This window comes from Frieseomelitta varia, unplaced genomic scaffold (assembly GCF_011392965.1).
Source record: "Frieseomelitta varia isolate USP_RPSP 00005682 unplaced genomic scaffold, Fvar_1.2 scaffold_480, whole genome shotgun sequence".
NCBI classification, from domain to species: domain Eukaryota; kingdom Metazoa; phylum Arthropoda; class Insecta; order Hymenoptera; family Apidae; genus Frieseomelitta; species Frieseomelitta varia.
Genome location: NW_025110235.1, coordinates 63,365 through 82,389, shown reverse-complemented (window position 1 = coordinate 82,389; position 19,025 = coordinate 63,365). Strand labels below are relative to the sequence as shown.

Sequence of the window (19,025 nt, the reverse complement as noted above, 5' to 3'; positions counted from 1 at the left end):
AATTATAATATGCCGACAATTACAGCGAATAATTTTAATCGATACAAAAATATCCAAAAAAAAAAAAAAAAAGAAATCGAAATTAATTTAATCGAGGAAAAATGTAGTACCTTCAACCAGTAAACATCCAGCGGTTTGGTGCCAGTCACTTTGGCGTCGAATCTAGCAAGTTGGCCGGTGGTGACCGAGGTGTTCTGAATGGTTGACAGGAAGCTAGGTGGTACCACTCCTCCTCGACCAGGTTGTCGTCTACGTTCCTCCACCACCAAGTTCGCGCTGCACTTCGCCTTTCCGGCGCGATTCTCAGCGATGACAGAGAACACTCCAGAATCCTCCATGAACACTTGCCGAACGATCAGCACCGATTTCGTGCTGAACGTATAAATCTGAAGGTCCGGTGAGTTTTGAATGGGGAAATCTTCGCGATACCACTTGATGGTCGGCAATGGATCGCCGTCGAATTCCACCTCGAACCGCGCTTGCTCTTGCTCGAACGCTCTGCAGGGTTGAATTTTTTTCGTGAAGACCGGCGGCTTGGCCGGTTTCATCGGACCTTGGACGACGCGCTCTTGAGTCTTGGCTTTGTGCTCCACTTCAGTGGTCTCCGTGGCGGTTATCTTCCTGGTGATCTCCACGTCTCCTTTCACCTCTTTCTGCGTTTGCTTCTGCTTGGCCACGTGCACCTCACGTCCGTGAACCATGGACTCGGACGGTTCCGGAGGATACTTCCCTGTGGCCTTCGTTCGCTCCACGTCGATGTCCACTTCCGTCGTGTGTGGCTTCCTCACGAATTTCGTAGCTGTCTGCGTGGTCTCCTGGTCTTTCTCTTCCTTCTTTTCCTCCCTGAACATTTGTAATTTTTTGTGTTTTATTATTTTCTCTCTCTCTCTTTTTTTTTTATTGGGGACTTTATTCAGATTTTCAATCCGTGAGTTGGCGCTCTTGACAGCTGGAGTGTCGAAATGTGTTTTGGAAGATTGATAAAATTATTTTCAGTTCCTTTCCACGGAAAGTGTTTTTAAGAATATTAATTTCACCATCGTGAAATATCGTCTTTAACACGATTTCAAATTTCTAACATTGCTTTGGATTCACTTCTATGGTTTTAATTAAATGAATTTAATAAAAAGAGATTACTATAGAATTCTGAAATATTGAACATTGCATATTCCGACAGTTTTAGAAATATTAAAATTATTCATTTAATATTTAGAGCATTGATAAATATAATTTTAATTAATAAAATTGTATAAATAAGCACATTTATATATTACATGAAAATTATACAACGAATCTCAATATTCATTTACATGACATTTGTAAGATAATAAAAATAAGAAAGGAACTTGAAACCCATCTAAGAACTCTCGATTATACAACACGTGTAGACAAAAATAAAATACTTACAAGTTTTCCTCATACTGTTGAGCCATCCCTTTCGCAACGGAATGAGAAACGACCTTTTCACCGGGAATAGCAAATTGATGGCTAGCTTCCCTCAGCCTACTCTCCTTGAGGACCTGTTCTTCCTCGAGATTCATCAGCTTGCTGTAATAGTCCTCGTTCTTCTTGCTCTTCACAGACCTCTGCCAGTCTGTCTCCGGTTCCTTGAAAACCTTCTGTCCAAGATGCTCCGTGGCGATTTCAATGCCCTGGGCAATGTTGTGGTGTCTCTCGTCGAACACTTTCTCGAGCTCTGTGTTCTGTCGCTCCGTTTGGTATTGGGTCAGCCCGTAATCATACCAAGCTAGAGGAAAGCAACGTTAGACTTCCGTTTCTCCAATTCACGCGCAACCGATAACGCATGCGATACGAACGTTGGAAACATTCAGTTCTTTTTTTTTTCTTTCTTTCCTTCTTTCGTTGGAAATACAACGTTCTTCCGATGATCTGTCGTATTTTGAAAAATATTGAAAATGAATAGTAGATGGTAACTGAAGATGGCGAGAAGTCAAACTGTACATTTTAGTGGAAAAAGAATTAGAATTTTCGAAAAAATAAAATTGAAAGAGAGACGAAATTGGCAATATTCTTAAGAGATTTTAGAGAAAAATAACGTAACAATTCTAAAATATAAATCTACTTTATAACAACAACGCTACTGAAATTATTTAAATGATTTCGACAACTTTTATACTTAATTATCCCTGAGGAAATCAAATTTCGATAATAAATTCAAGAGATCTTGCAAACATTTATTATTTAACTGCCTCTGGGAAAATTTAAACACGAAACGGTAAGAAATAAAAAATATAAGATATTTCCAGAGAATATAAGTTTTTTAAATAGTAGAATAATAAAAGACGGTAGTAATATCGGTTAAAACTACACTGATATTTCTAAAATAATGAAAAAAGTGATGGATGGTGAGAGTCGAGGGAACGTTGTGTTTCCAGAAGAAGATTCACAGAGAATCACGGGGAAATACGACACAGTACTTCATTGGCGATGCAACACATAACGACGCCAGCTGCGCGAGGGGGGGCGAGGATGCCCGGAAACCAGGCAACCGGGGGCAGAGGTGGACATCCGGATGATTTACAGTTAGATCACTGTCCCAATCACATTGATTCGGAATTACATCGAACACTTTAGGAGATTTCTCTAATTTCAAGCAATTTCTACGATTTCATCGTCACACACAGAGATCCAGTACTACCTGCAATTTGCAGACAAATTGCAATACGTTCTAGTATATATAATTTACAAATTTAAAAAAAAAAAAGAAACATTGAACACACTGAATCTCTGTCGTTTAAAAAGGGAACTGGGTAACAATGAGAATAACATGTTATTAAATGAATTCATTGCCCGAGGATTATTAATAACGTTCGACATTGAATACGACATGGCACTCTGAGAAACACGGACTCTGCTCGGTTAGTCTCGTAAAACGAGTAGAAAATCTTAAGAACAAATGAAAGAAACAATACATTAAATAAAATTCAAAATGGAAATGGGCTTCTTAAAAGAATAAAACATATATGTACATATAGAAAAAATTGGTATTGTTGAGCAACAAATCCGTTTTCTCCGGTGCGTTGAAAATCATTGAACACACGGAGGAAAACATTATGTTTTCGCACTTAAAAAATAAACTTTGTCCTTGAACTGATTTCACCGACAGCGGTATAAATTAATATAAAAATAAAATCGACGACCCGCCGAGGTTATTAATATCGAAATAAATCGATCATCTGTTATCTGTAATATTTTTCTCCGTGTACAGTTTGATTCATATTTGATAAAACAAAGAATGGAAGACAATAACGAACGTGTATACACGCGTGTATATGTATACATATAAAGAAAATAGTCTAAAGAGAACGAGTGGTTTCTTTCTCGACGCTTTAGTGTTCCATACCTGAAAACTCCGGTCTGTAAAACCAAGTAGCCGATACCTTTTCGCTTTAGACGACATTGCTCGAATCCCGACTTCCGGGGAACAGGAAGAAGAAGAAGAAGAAGAAGAAGAAGAAGAAGAAGAAGAAGCTGCTCGAGTCGCTCGAGGACGATCTTTCGAATCCTTCCGTAACATTTTCCCTTTCTTTTTGGCGGCAGAAGGTGAAGGGGATTGGGGATAAAGGTCTTTCGTGTTCGAATGGTTTCGAGTGTTTCTATTTTCTCCCTTCTCTGTACTCGAATTGAAATGTATGTGTCGTATCGATATCTTATGTACTGTGTTACGAATTGTCGTTTTATCTCTCGGTTGCGAGATTTTATTTAGATAGAATTTACCTTTTCTTTTTCTTTTTCGTGTGGTATATAACGTTGTGCCAATGTTCGACGTATTGACGGACTATATAATTTTTGTTTCCTCTTTGTATGTGCGTGCATCCTTTGCGATGTGACGGATAGAGATTTAGAATATGTTCGAAAGAATTTATCACTGTCTGGTTGATATTCATGTGTGGAAGTTTGAAGGTCAATAGAATATGGTAGAAGAGCAGAGCATGTATAATTGCGGTGAGGTATAATTGCGTTCGAGATGACGCAAAGAATGCGACGACATGTTTCTGTATGAGTCTGTCTGTTTTCTTAGTGGCAAACTTACGTCTTGGCGAGTTCTTCAGTACGCCGCGGTAATCGTCGCTCCTTGGTTTCACCGTTAGGGTGGTTTCGGTGCGTGCCTCACCTACCGAGCTTCTCGCGATTACTTCGACTTTCCCGTGATCGTACTGTCTCGTCTTGGGGATGTCCAGATGATACATGCCGTCGTACGTTAGTTTATAGCGTGATCCCTGCACGATTGAATCGAATTACGATATAGAATTATGGTTTGAAAAGGTTGTAGGACATTTCATTAAGAAACAGTAAATGCACGAATATTTAGGTACGAAAACCTTTCAGCAAATTTGTGTTTTTATAAATTCTAATTAAATTAAATGAAATTGAATACATTTAATTGAAATTAAATAAATAAAATTTGTCTGTTTTGAATTTGTTGAATTTCAATTTTTATAATTTTAAACGAATATTATTGTTTCCTTTTAAGATTGGAAAAACAAAGTTTGGGTTAGGTTTGGGTACTTACATTGACCACAGTATGTCCATTGATGATCCACATGACACGTGGTCTTGGGTGACCAGTGACGCGACAGCAGAACCTGGACCAATCACCTTCTTCGACGGTTACCGGCTCAGGTTTGCTTACAAATGTTGGAGGTGCTCGCACCTTCTCTTCCTCACCTTCCTCCTCAGGCACTCTGAATGACACATTTGTACGGAATTAATGAAAACGAGATACTAGTTCCTTTCTTTTTTACTCTCTTCTACGAAATAGAACATCTTTCTTAACCCCTTGCGCTGGCAACTGGTTCGCGGACCATCGGTATGATATCACTGAACAGAAATGATTAAGAAGTAATAAACTTATCATTTGGTTTGCCTGGGTTACATTTAAATACACTTAAAACTGAGAAAATGTTGCAATTTGGGACAAAAAATTCGCGACGTGCGTGGCACCGATTCATTCCAGCGCAAGAGGTTAAGAAATCAAAATCACTAAAGGAAAAGGAAAAAGGTAACAACATATTTCGAGACACCTCCAAACTTTTCGCTTCGTCTAAAAAATGAAAGTCTAAAACGAAAGAAAAAACGAATATTTTCCTTTCCTCAGAATTCTGTCGCTGAAAGTAATTCCTTTTGCAAAAATTTGTAGTCACTGGGTAGTAAAATTTCTTACATTTGCCACGCAGCTTCCATTTCTCTGATCTTCTCGATACTCTTCATGCCCTTCGGTAGCTGCGACTCGTAAATAATTCCAGGCTTGCCAGCCGTTCGAATCACCGCCCGTGTCTCGTCCATTCCATAAAGATTCGTCGCTCTGCATAGATATTCGCCGCTGTCTTCAGGGTACACCCATCCAAAGTTCATCGCCACGTAACCGAAATCGTAAATCGGGGTGAATCTGTTCTTGTGCGGCAGAGGTTTACCGTTGAAGAACCACTCGACTTTCATGTTCGGGTCACCGACAGGTGCCAATTGACACTCGAATTTCGTGCTGTTCATCTCGATCAGCTCGGTTTGGTCCTGGATCTGGGTAACGAAACGCGGTGGTTGTTTCTTATCAGCGTCGTAGAGGTCGTCCTCCGTGAGATGAACCTCCGATGTGTACTTCTTGATGGTGGCTTCCATCTGCATCAACGCTTCCGACTTCTTCATACCCTTTGGTACTTGGTTCTGTAGGATGATGCTGGGCAACTCTGCAGAGAAAATTCGAAACGGCGACATTGAGTATATTTGTGGTGTGATTTCTATTGAAAGTTAATTTCATGAAATTTAATAAAATTAAAATTTAAATAATTTAAAATATAAAAATCAAAAGATAAATAATTTAAATAATTTAAAATATAAAAATTGAAATATAAATAATTTAAATAATTTAAAATATAAAAATTAAAAGATAAATAATTTAAATAATTTAAAATATAAATAATAAAATATAAATTTAAATAATTTAAAATATAAAAATTAAAATATAAATAATTTAAATAATTTAAAATATAAAAATTTAAATAATAAAATTATTAAACCGAATCTTGTAAGCATCAATTCTTTTATCTAGTATATGTTCATTCAAATGAGCCATAAAATAAATCTACGATCAAAATTTTTACTCAGAAATAAATCTACAGAGAAACAAATGAAAAAGTGGCAAAAAAAATATTATAAAGAGTTATAATTTCGTGAAAAAAATTTTGAATTTTTTGGGAGGGGAATAACGAACAGTTATAGAAAAGGAAAGTTACATTGGTAAGGCAACCTTTTGATTTAAAAAATAATTGAAATACTTATCAATCATTTTCCTAAATCTTACTTTTGCATGATACCGATGCCCGGGTAGTATCCTCGCCAAGATCATTAATCGCTTTGCACACGTATTCTCCCGAGTCTTCAGGGTAGACGTACAAAATGTCCATAGACACGAATCCCATATCGTACATTGTTCTGTATCTATGTCCAGCTGGGATCAATTTTCCATTTCTGTACCACTCGATACGTAGATTTGGATCATCCTTTGGTTCCACGCGGCATTCGAACCTAACTGGCTCGGACTCGTCGACTGTCGCTGATTGGATCTGTGTAATGAACCTTGGTGGTTGACGTGGTGGCTCCTCAGCAGGTGGCTCGCTCACTGGGCCGCGTTCCAATTCTTTCAATTTTTCGCCGCTCATGCCCGAGGGCAGTTGCGAGTCGAAATCTATGGTCTTCTTAGCTGCAATAAGAATTTATTATTATTCAAACTATCACGTTATAGTAAATAGCAGTATAAAATGATTCTTTTAAGGGAACAATCTATTTGTCAGAAAGAATAAAATGATTATCTTAAAAAGGAAGTATAACTAATTATTTTAACCTCTTGCGCTGGAATGACGTGCCACGCACGTCGAGAATCTTTTATCCCAAAATTGCAATATTTTCTCAGTTTTAAGTATAACCCAGGCAAAATAAATGATTAAATAAATTTATTACTTCTCAAAAAGAAAGCGACGAATTATTGTTATGGCCCGCAATCAGCTGCCAGCGCAAGTGGTTAAATCAGACTTATAATCGATTGATTTTTAACTACTGTAATTATAGTTCTGAAATATCACAATACGAGCAGAAATATAAAATACAAATCTTCGTGGGACCAGAACAACAAGATTAAAAATATCTCGCATCTCAGTACAAGAAAAAGCAACTATATCCAATAAATATATCCTTTCCTACATAAAGTTGAGTAACAATCGATAAATCATAATCTCTGTATAACTTTCTATGCACCACAATTCTATTACTTACATTTGCACGTTATGGTGGCCTTAGTTGTAGCAGATCCCCACTTGTTGGTAGCTCTGCAAACGTATTCTCCGCTGTCTCTAGCGTAAGTGTACGACATGTCCAACGAGATGAATCCAAAGTCGTTGATCTGGTGTACGCGAGATCCAGTCGCGAACGATCGTCCATTATGGAACCAGTCGATACGCATCGTAGGATCGCCCACGGGTTCCACTCTGCAGTCAAAGTGACTCGGTTCTCCTTCCTCCACTTCTATGTCCTTCAACTCGACGGTGAACTTGGGAGGATTAGGCGTCTCCTCCTCGGTCAATATCTCGTCCCTCTTGTACAACGCCTCCTCCAATTTCTGAATGCTCTCCGTGCCAGTTTTGAAGTTGGTTGGCAATTGTGGCTCCAAGATGATCCCCTGACGTCCACGAACTTGCAGCTTGCAAGAGACGGTGGCCTCGCCGTGGCGATTCGTTGCCTTGCAAGTGTACAGGCCAGAGTCTCGTTGGTAACAGTTGGCTACTTCCAGTATAACGAATCCAAAGTCGTGGATGGTTTTGATTCTGCTTCCGGCCAGCAGAGGCTTCCCGTTGTGGAACCACTCTACTCTCATGCTGGAGTCGTTGATCGGTGTCAACCTGCACTCGAAGTGCGCCAAGGAATTCTCGGTTAGGGTCAGATCAGACGGCGTTGTGACGAATTCCGGTGGTTTCCCGGTGTCGTCGTCTGGTATCGCTTGGCCACGCTCGTTTCCAAGGCCTTCCAACTCGGCGATCTTGTCAATGGTGCCTTCCATTCCTTTCGGCAGCTGAGACTCGAGGATGATGCTTCGTTTGCCAGTGCACTTCATCGTGCACGTGGTCACAGCCTCGCCGTAGTCGTTCGTCGCCCGGCAGCTGTACTCGCCGGAGTCTTCCGGATAGATCGGCGAGATTTCGAGTATCACGAAGCCGAAGTCGCAGAAAGTGCGGAAACGAGTACCGGTTCGCAGTGGTTTCCCATTCCAGAACCATTCGACCTGAAAAATTTTATCATTCTCCTGCTTTCATTTGTTGTTGTTGCTCATTTATTTTGTTATCGGTCAATCAATTGGAAACTTTAGTTACGTTGGTTAATTTCTTTCGTTGAAAAACTTTTCGAAAGTGTGGGAATCGAGTGTTGAAAAATGTTCAAATGTTCAATACTAAAACTACATAGTACTGTAAAATTCGAATTTTTCCAGTGAAACAGCAACTTTGTTAATAAAAATTCTAGTGACTAAAACATTTGAAGTAACGTAATATTACATAATATAATATTATATTATTTTAAAATATAATATAAAATATAATATAATATTTAAAGTAAAATTTTGAAGTTTGTAAAATCAAATTCAAATTCAATTCTTATTATATATTTTATATTTATTAATTATATTTAGAATATATGTGTGTTGAGATTTTATATAATGTGTCAAGATTTTAATCATATATATGTATATATATGTATGTATTATATATATATTCATGATTAAAATCCCGGCATATATATATATATATATATTAAAATATTTTATTTCGATATATTAAATGTTTCGATCTATATAAATGCTTTATTTCAATATATTCAACACATTAAAATTCTCTCATTGTAAAGTTCTGTCACAAACTTACCTTTAATTTTGGATCGTCAGTGGGAGTAAGTCTAGCTTCAAAGTGCGCGCTCTCGCCCTCGCGGAGGCCGTCGATGTTGCTCAAAGGCACGGTGAACACTGGCGCCTTTCCTCGTTCCTCCACAACCTTCTCATCCTTAGTGCGAATCATCGAGTCCTCCAGCGTCTGAATCTTCTCCAGTCCACCTTCCATCCCCTTAGGAAGCTGCGACTCCAAAATAAGACTCGACTTCGAGTAACACTTCAACGTCGCCTTAGTCGTGTCCTCTCCGTACTTGTTGAAAGCTCGGCACTCGTAGACACCGGAATTCTCCTCGTAACAGTACAAGATGTCCAGAATAACGATGCCAAAATCGTGGAAGGTTCTGTACCTGTGCCCGTGGGGCAATTTCTTTCCGTTGTAATACCATTCGACCTTCAAGTCTGGATCGTTCACTGGCGTGAGTCTAGCCTCGAAATGAGCCGACTGTCCCTCGACCAGTTTCGTAATGTCAGATATCTGCGTGATGAACTTAGGTGGCTCTGCGACTGGTGTCGTCGGCGTCGTAGGTTGTTCACCGCCGTAACTCTCCAATTCCCTGATCCTGGCGAGAGAGTCCGGTTGCAACGAATCGAGGTACACACCGCTCTTCCCGAAGCACTTCAGAGTTGCTTTCGTGTAATCTTCGCCGTATTTGTTGCTAGCCTTGCACACGTATTCCCCGGTGTCGTGTGCCATCACGCCAGCGATGTCCATCACGACGAATCCAAAGTCGGACACCATCTTGAATCTGGACGAGTGCCTCAGCGGCTGGCCATTGTGGAACCATTCCACTTTCATGTGAGGATCACCGACTGGGATCAGCGTGCACTCGAAGTGAGCGGACTGGCCGTCCTTCAGGCCCTCCAACGACTGAATGTGAGTCGTGAATTTCGGCTTCTGCCCTTTGGATTTGTCCACGCATTCCAGCTCCACGCTGATCTCCGCTTGGCCCCACTTGTTGGTAGCCCGGCAGGAATAGGTGCCAGAGTCCTCTATCTTCGTTCCAAGCACCTCGAGAACCACCATCCCGAAAGCGTAGACCGTTCTAATGCGATGGCTCGCTTCCAACACTTTGCCGTTGTAGAACCATTCGACGACCATCGTTTGGTCGCCAGTCGGCGTGAGCGATGCCTCGAAGTGAGCGATTTCTCCTTCGGACAGGTTCGTCAGGTTCTCGAATTGTGACGTGAACACTGGCGGATGGCCTTCCTCGCTCTCCGGCGGTGCTCCTTCTTGCCGTTTCAACGACTCTTCGAGATCCTGGATCGCTTCTAACCCTTCCTTGCCTTTCGGATGTTGCGACCTCTCGATGATGTTCTCCTTGGTCGAGCAGTAGATGGTCGTCGAGGTGAACGCCTCGCCAGCTTTGTTGTACGCTTTGCAGGTATAGATTCCAGAGTCACGATCGTAGACGTCAGTCAGGTCTAACGTGACAAATCCAAAGTCGCTGGTCATCTTGAACCTGGACCCGTGCTCCAGAGCTTTCCCGTTAAAGTACCACTCGATCTTCAAGTTCGGATCGTCCTTGGGCTCTACCTGCCCCTCCAAATGAAGGGGCTCGGACTCGCCTAATCTAAACTCTGGCTGCAACGGCACCGTCCAGATCGGCTTCGGATATTCCTGATCCGGTCCAGCTTCCGGTCTCCTGTACTTCGACAGATACGCGTCCTCAGCTTCTCTCACCTTCTCCAGGCCAGCTTCTCCCTGAGGATGCTGCGTCTGCAGGTAGATATTCTGTTTGCTGGTGCACTTGAGCGTTCCGGATGTCTGCGCCGACCCTTTCGAATTGGTAGCCTTCACGATCACCAGTCCCGAGTCCTCCTCGTAAGCGTGATTAATGTCCAAAGCTACGTAACCAAAGTCGTAAGTCGACTTGAATCTCGCCCCAGTTGGAAGCGGTTTCCCATTGATGAACCACTCGATCCTCATCGTCGGATCCTTGGACGGCTCAACGTTGCACTCGAAGTGTACGTTGTCGCCCTCCACGCACTCGACGTTGTTCAAGTGTGTGATGAACACTGGTTCTTCGTACGTCGGCTCTGGTTGCTCTGCCGCTGTCACGTGTGGTTGTTCCAAGGCGTCGATCTTCGGAAGAGCGTCAGGGTGAAGGGTGTCGCCCAGTAACCAGTGACGATCGACGATTTTCAAGGTGCAAGTGGACACAGCCTCGCCGTGCAGATTGGTGGCCTTGCAGGTGTAAATGGCGGAGTCGTCGGGTCTTAAGCCATTGATGGATAGCGAAACTAGGCCAAAGTCGAAGGTACTGCGAAGCCTGGTTCCAGTTTGAAGAGCCACACCGTTCTTGAACCATTCGACGCGAAGATTCGGATCAGCTCTTGGCTCTACCTGAGCTTCCAGGTACACGTGCTGCCCTTCCACGAGCTTGTCGTAACTTTCAAGGTGTTTGGTGAAGACCGGAGCCTGCTGAGGCGTCGTGTCGACGAACATTTCAGGCACTTTGTTCATCTCTGCCTCCTTCAGTTGGATCTTCTGCCAGGCATCCGGTTGCAAACTATCGGCATCGATGGCCGAGCGCGCTTTCACCTTGAGGGAAATCGAGGATACTGCCTCGCCAGATTTGTTAATCGCTTTGCAGGTGTAGACGCCGGAATCTTCTGAGATCACTTTCAAGATGTCTAGGGTCACGTAGCCGAAATCGTGGCTCACGTGGAACCGAGATCCTGTCGGAAAATTAAGTGAAATAAAAGTTGAATTATAGTTACAGTTATATAGGAATTTCTCTTCGGGTATTGTAACATGAAATTCGTACGAATTTTTATGGATATTTATGGACTTGTAAATAGATGTAAATTTTCAACGTATGCATTTTTATGGACTCAGGTTATAAATGGATGTAAATTTGAAATTTCTGAATTTTTCGGACTCCCACATTTGGTAATTTTCAAATTTCTAAAATCCCTGAATTTCTGAATCTCTGACTCTTGAATTTTCGAACATCTGAATCTTTTAATTTTCAAGTATCGAGAGTTTTGGAATCCCTGACTCTTAAATTTTAACTTAAATTCTCGAATCTCTCTGAATTTTTTAATTTTAAAATTTCTGGAATTTTGAAACCTTTGAATCTCTGACTCTTAAATTTTGGAATCTCTGAATTTTTTAATTTTCGAGTTTGGAATCCCTGAATTTTCGAGTCTTTGACTCTTGAATTCTCGAGTCTCTGTGAATTTTTTGATTTTCAAATTTCTGGAATTTTAGAACATCTGACTCACGCATCGAATCTCTGGATTTCTAAATTTCTAAGTTTTTTCTTCTAATTTTAAACTGTCAAAATTACAGTAAAGATTTCCCAGATCTGTGAATCATCAGTATGAGATTCTTACCCATCTTCAGTTCGACTCCATTAATGTACCACTCGAATCTCAAACTGGCATCGCCAACTGGAACGACTCTGCATTCGTATCTAGCCATCTGACCTTCCCAAAGTTCCGTGGGTCCAGTCAACAATTGCGTGAAGATAGGTTTATCGAATACTTTTTCCGGTTCTTCAGGACGTCCTGGTTTATCGGCTTCAAGTTGGGCGATCTTACGTTGCGCTTCAGGATGTTGGGTTTCTAACTGAATGTTTGCTTTGCCTAGATGGGAGAAATTGAAATTGATAATTAATAACAAGGTTTGAGGGAAATGTGCATTGTGTTGGTGGCAATTTAGTACTGATACTGACTTCTGATCTTCATGGAAGCAGTAGTAACTGCTTCACCGAGTGGATTGGAAGCACGGCACATGTAGACACCTTCGTCTTCTTCTCTCACGTGGTTGATGTCCAATGAGACGTAGCCGAAATCGTGGACTTTAGTGATTCGTGAACCTAGAAATGAGATAGATTTAGAGATAGCATACGTGAACTGTCAATATTTTAAATACTTTTAAACATTTCAAATTTACTTTAAATTATTTAGAGTACTTTACTATAAAATACTTTAAATTTAAATACTAGAAAATAATACTTTTAAATACTTTAAATTTTCACACTTTCTTACTTTAAATACGTTATTATAAAATACTTTAAATTTAAATGCTCGAAAATAATACTTTTAAATACTTTAAATTTTCACATTTTCTTACTTTAAATATGTTACTATAAAATACTTTAAATTTAAATACTCGAAAATAATACTTTTAAATACTTTAAATTTTCACATTTTCTTACTTTAAATACTTTACTATAAAATACTTTAGATTTAAATACTCGAAAATAATACTTTTAAATATTTTAAATTTTCAAACTTTCGAATTTTATAATTTTTCAATTCGTAAATGTTCGATTTTTGAAGTATTCGATTTTTAAAATTTCCAAATTTTCGAATGTTCAAAGTTTTAACTCTCTGTATTCTAATTTTTAAGTTTTAACTCGAGTATTCCAATTTTTAAATTTCCGAACTCTCGAATGCCCAAGCTTTTAAATTCTCCGATTTTCAAAAGTGGAAACTTTTAAATTTCCAAGCTCAAATTTGTAAATTTCTAAATTTCTCAGAATTTAAATTTTCTAAAACTCGAACGTCCGAAGCCTCGAATTCTAAATTCCCAAATTCTCCACTCTATTCAAAATGAAAAATTCTCCAACTTTAAGTTTTCAACTTCTCAAATCTCAAATGTTCGAAATTTCGAAACTCTCGATCTCTCCCAAATTTCTGAATTTTCAAATTCCCCCACGTTCGAGCTAAATAATTCGCGCGACACTCACTCGTCTCGAGCGGGATTTCATTTCTGAACCATTCGACCTTCAACGTAGGATCTCCTACAGGGATCAGCCTGCACTCGAAGTGAGCGGTGTGTCCTTCGGGAATGGCATCGATATTTTGCAACGGTTGAGTGAACACCGGTCTCTGTCTAGTTTGTGGTTCCGGCACGTCTGGTCTCTTCCAAGGTTGTTGAGCTTCCAGTTCACGAATCTTGTCCAGTCCTTCAGGACGTTGCGAGTCCAGGATAATGTTGTCCCTTGGAATAACCCTCAGTTCGATCGAGGACACGCATTGTCCAAGAGCGTTGATAGCTCGTACAGAATATTCTCCTGCGTCTTCAGGAACAGCATGGCCAATATCAAGAGCCACATATCCAAAGTCGAACGTCACGTGGAACCTGGAAGCCGATGGAAGCGGCTTGCCATTGTGGAAGAATTCAATCCTCAAGTTGGCGTCGTGAAGCGGCTCAACTTGGCACTCGAAGTGGGCTGTTTGTCCTTCGTAAACCTCCGTGGTACCCTGAAATTGCGAAATAAATATTTGTTGAATTTTCACTATACCAGGACAATTGAAAGAAACTTTTTTTTTAAGTACGCTTGATTTTACGAATTTGCAAACCGTAGAGAAATCTATCAATAATTGAGAAATTGAATATCTCATAACATGCAAATATTTGTGCTTTGTACTGGTAAATAATAAAATATTACAGATTATTCGATAGAAAATATTTTGGAAATTAAATATTTCATAACACACAAGATGGCGATTTTGTAATGGATAATTTGATAAATTTGAGATTCTATAAAAATACTTCGACCAATCTGACGAACGAAATTTTTACCCTAAGTTCAGTGATGAATCTCGGTGGTGTCACTGGTGGTTCTTCTACTTCTAAACGGGCTGGACGACCTTGGGCCTCGAGTTCACGAATCTTCTCGAGACCATCTGGATGTTGAGTGTCTAGGAGAATACTGCGACGAGCTATGAAAAGAAAGTCACGCGTCAAAGATATATTTATCATCAATAATACCAATTAATATTACGAATATTACTATCGTTACTATTCCACTGCTGTAATAACTATTCCAACTTATCCACCAATTAGTCTTTTTTCTATTTTCGGTTCAAGGTTTACTTTGTACTCCGTCGAAAGTGACGCGTCGACTAGAATTACAAACTTTTGGCTTTGTACAGATATCACAAAATTCATCATTCCTCCCATGATGCTTATTGTCTCTGACGACTTCTGATTCTTTTCTCGTTTTTAAATCAACTTTCTTTTCGGGATACGTTTTGTCACATCGAACGGTACTCTTATGCCGGTTTCTTTCACGCAAACAATTTCTGTGTCTTCTATTGAGTTGTTTGTCACGTTTAGACGTCGTTAAAGAAAATAAATTGAGTCTAGATTTTACAGCCGACAAATTTCCTCTCTCGAGGGGGGAAGGTGTTCTCGTTTTACGATAGTATTCGAGTTTCTCGGGAGGTATCCAGGGTGGGAAACGAGGGGTATGGTAATGTTTCCTTTTTGCTAAGAATTCGAATAATTTCTCGTTAGATGTTGATCTCGTCAGAATTTTTTGCGAACTTTTTTAAGTAAACGAAACAGGTGATCAGAGTACTTACAGCCAACTCTGATGGTGCACGTGTTGACAGCCTCGCCAGCCAAGTTGGTGGCTTTGCACATATAGGTACCAGAATCTTCAGGGTACGTATAAAGAATATCAAGAGCCACGTAACCGAAGTCGTGTGTCTTGCGGAAGCGGTGTCCTGTTCTTACAGCAACTCCATTTACGAACCTGCGATTAATTAAATTTAAATAAATTAGTCCAAAAACGATTAGTATCAAAACGATTTTGTGATAATTAAATTTATATCACATGATATTTATATTATATATTATATTTATTATATACATTATAATATAATAATATTACTTAATTTAATAATTATATATAATATTTATATATTATATACATATATTATATTATATATTTATATAATATTATTATACAAATATATAATATATTATATTTATCTCGCTAAATTTATCAGTGGTGATAATTATAAAACGAATATACGGTAGTAAGCATACACTTGTTCCTTTTTCAATTATTATACGTGGAAGAAACTAACTTTCAGAAATTTTAGATATTCAATAAAAGACAAGTCTATTGGAAAAAGTTTCTCTTTTCTTCAGAGAGGGGGAAAGAAGTATAAATAATTAAGTATAGATAATATAGAAATTCGAATTCTGGGAATCCAAGGATCAATATTAGAATTATATTTACATGTCACGAGGTTAATGAAATTGAATTAATTCTAGTTAATTGATTCAAGTACCATTCTATCTTTAGATTTGGATCGTTGATGGGCTCGACGCGGCATTCCAAGTGAGCGTGTTCGCCCTCTTTTAGATCCAGGTTGTTCAGTGGCGTCAAGAAAACGGGTTTCTCGTGTACAACCTCCTTTTCGACCTCTTGCTTCACTTCTACGGTCTCCAATTCGCGAATCTTTTGCAAACGCTGAGCGTCCAACGTGTCCAAGTAGAGGCCTTGTTTCGCTGTTTAAAAAGATTGAGAATTTTTTAAAACGTTTATTTTTTCTTTTCAGCTAACAACTTATAAATTTGGACGCAAGTCGAAAGGTTATAATGTCTGTAACGTATCTGAGATTGTCAAATGTCTAACACTTCCTCAAATACGGATCTATAGTAGTGAAAACAATTGTGAAAAAATTTTTACATTAAAACAATACAATACGTGGACTCGAAAATCAACGCAAAAATCTGATATATAAAGAAAATCAGAGTATTTTTGTAATTTTCTATATCTCTTGGCACGTAAACTATGTTTTTCTAAATTTACTACATTGAAACTCTAACTTGGTAAATTTCTTAATTCGACAGTTGTTCGAAAACAGTTAGTTACTGACTCTAGATTTTCTCAAATCACGAAACACTGTAACTAATCCTTTAATCCCCTAAATTTCTCAATTTACAAAATTCTATTCCTCGATACTCTAAATTCCACGATTCACAAAATATTAATTTTCAATGTTTCAAACTTTCTTAATACACAAAGTATTATTCTCCAATATTCTTTATCCATCAAAAAAAAAAAAAAAAAAAAGAAAAAAAAATACTTGTTACAAATTCTCTTTAAATTTTCGAAACTTGACTCACAGTCAACGCTGATGACGCAAGTGGTAACAGCTTCACCAACAGCGTTCCTCGCCTTGCACATGTAGGTTCCAGAGTCTTCCGGATAGGCGTACAGGATATCCAGAGCGACGTAGCCAAAGTCGTAAGTGGTCTTGAACTTGTGGCCTTGAGGGATCGGTCTACCATCTCTGTACCACTCGACGACCATAGTCGGATCGTTAACAGGCGTTAAAGTCGCTTCGAGATGAGCGCTCTTGCCTTCAGGCAGATGCTCAATATTCTTCAATGGGCGGCCGAATTTCGGTTTCTCGGCGATGATCAAATCCTCCTGGTCCGTACGTTTGTAACGCGAGTCGTCCTCGAGATACTGTATCTTCTTCAGGGCACTTTCGTGTTGAGTTTCGCGTATAATCGACGCGCGAGCTGCAACGTAGGCGTTCGTTCCATCATACCATTTCTTTCTCTCGCAAAATATGCCGCGCTTGGAGGACAGAAGGGTTCAGGATAATCCTTTCGCGAGGATTATCCTTTCTTTCATCCCATCTTTCAGGTACGAACAAGTGATATACAAGAGGCATGTGAACGAATAGAAAATAATATAAAACAGTAGGTAAGAAAAACCAACGATGAAGCATCCAGGAAAAAAAGAAGGGTGACAATTCACTGTGTGTACAATTTACAAAAGCGGGACTACGGTGTTTTAAGCCACGGAGAACTAGAAACATTGGGGAACAGGGTCTCTAGGTAACACAAGGTGCTTGGTTACATCCACCTGCTGTCCCCGGTGCGTGATTTCGTCGTGGAGGCTCGCAGAAGTATCGATTTTTCGTTTTCGAATTGTTTGATTCAGTAGTGGTTGATTTTGGAAGTTTCTTTGGAAATTATTGATTCGAGAAAGACACGAAAAATATTTTTGGAACTTTCTTTACAGATAGAGAGTTGAGATTTCTGGTGAATTGATGTTGTAGAATAATAGGCGATACTTGAAAGAATTCTATCTAAATTTTTCACAAAGTATAATTTAAACAAAGATCAATGTAACGTTTATAACAATGTTACAAAGGAGCAGAAATTGAAATTAAATAACCTTCTGAAAAATACGAAATATTATATTATATATAATAATATAATATTTATATATTATAATTATAATATTTATAACAACATTATAAATATTCTATATTTATAAATAATATTATAATATTATAATATATAAATATTATATTATATAAATATAAATATAAAAATATAGATATATAATAAATATAAATATATAAATATAAAAATATAGATATATAATAAATATAAATATATGAATATTATATTAAATTGGAACTCTAACTGTCAAGTTTGTTTAATGATCCGATAATGCCTGCATCTCTCAGAAATAAGATTTCGAATTATTTCTGTGTTCTTCGACAATAAGATTCACATCGAAATTTTCAATAATTAACCTACACTTGCAATATCGATACTTCTACGCCGCCACTGACTCAATGACTTACACAGCGTGGAAAATCCTCGAGGGTGATCCTCGTCTCCGTTTCACCCCCGCGACTACTTACATTTCACGTCGAGATTAATCGAGCTCTTCGCCGATCCCAGTCTATTGGTGGCCTGGCAGGTATAAGTGCCAGAATCCTCGGCATATACCGTGAGCACGTCCAACGCAGCGAATCCAAAGTCGCAGGTCGTTCTGTACCTGTGACCGGTGGACAATGGTTTCCCATTGTGGAACCATTCCACCTTCATACTCGAATCGGGATAGGGCTCGATACGGCACTCATAGTGTGCGCTTTGCCCCTCGACTAAGCTGGTAGGACCGTTCAGTTGGACCGTGAACGACGGTTTCTCCTTTACCACGATCTCCTCCTCTTCCTGCCGTTGATACCTGCTCGTGTCCTCCAGTATTTGGATCTTCGACAACGCGCTCTCGTGCTGCGACTCGAATTGCAGGGCCGCCTTGGCTGTGTTCGGGGGGAACATGTTTGTCAGTGTGTTGCGTTGTACACGTGTCGTGAACAGCGATGAAAACGCTTCAATCGGGGTGAAAGCTACGAGTCTCTTTAGCGTTTTAATCGTTTCAGTCTTGTTTCGAGAATGATCGTTTTATGGTTTGCGAAGATTACAGTTCTGGTCGAGTTACGAGAGAAGCGAGCTGATGAGTGTTCATCGTGTTCTTCTTTCTTTTCGCGATGATTATAGAGACATTGAGAA

The 19,025-nt window shown here is 39.2% G+C and overlaps 1 protein-coding gene across 2 annotated transcripts in view; it reads right to left on the bottom strand.

Annotated features, from left to right (window-relative positions):
• The window catches only part of LOC122532898 (titin), a 131,770-nt gene that overhangs the window by 82,257 nt on the left and 30,488 nt on the right, over positions 1–19,025 (bottom strand). For both annotated transcript variants that reach the window (XM_043662081.1, XM_043662082.1), the window contains exons 20-35: positions 18,374–18,775; positions 16,830–17,231; positions 15,989–16,208; positions 15,272–15,444; positions 14,487–14,626; positions 13,648–14,164; positions 12,628–12,771; positions 12,287–12,538; positions 8,925–11,626; positions 7,288–8,290; positions 6,320–6,718; positions 5,186–5,705; positions 4,535–4,706; positions 4,055–4,241; positions 1,408–1,747; positions 111–843 (exon numbers count right to left, since the gene is read on the bottom strand). In XM_043662081.1, the coding sequence (XP_043518016.1) occupies positions 111–843; positions 1,408–1,747; positions 4,055–4,241; positions 4,535–4,706; positions 5,186–5,705; positions 6,320–6,718; positions 7,288–8,290; positions 8,925–11,626; positions 12,287–12,538; positions 12,628–12,771; positions 13,648–14,164; positions 14,487–14,626; positions 15,272–15,444; positions 15,989–16,208; positions 16,830–17,231; positions 18,374–18,775 (8,306 nt within the window). The remainder of the gene's footprint in view (positions 1–110; positions 844–1,407; positions 1,748–4,054; positions 4,242–4,534; positions 4,707–5,185; positions 5,706–6,319; positions 6,719–7,287; positions 8,291–8,924; positions 11,627–12,286; positions 12,539–12,627; positions 12,772–13,647; positions 14,165–14,486; positions 14,627–15,271; positions 15,445–15,988; positions 16,209–16,829; positions 17,232–18,373; positions 18,776–19,025) is intronic.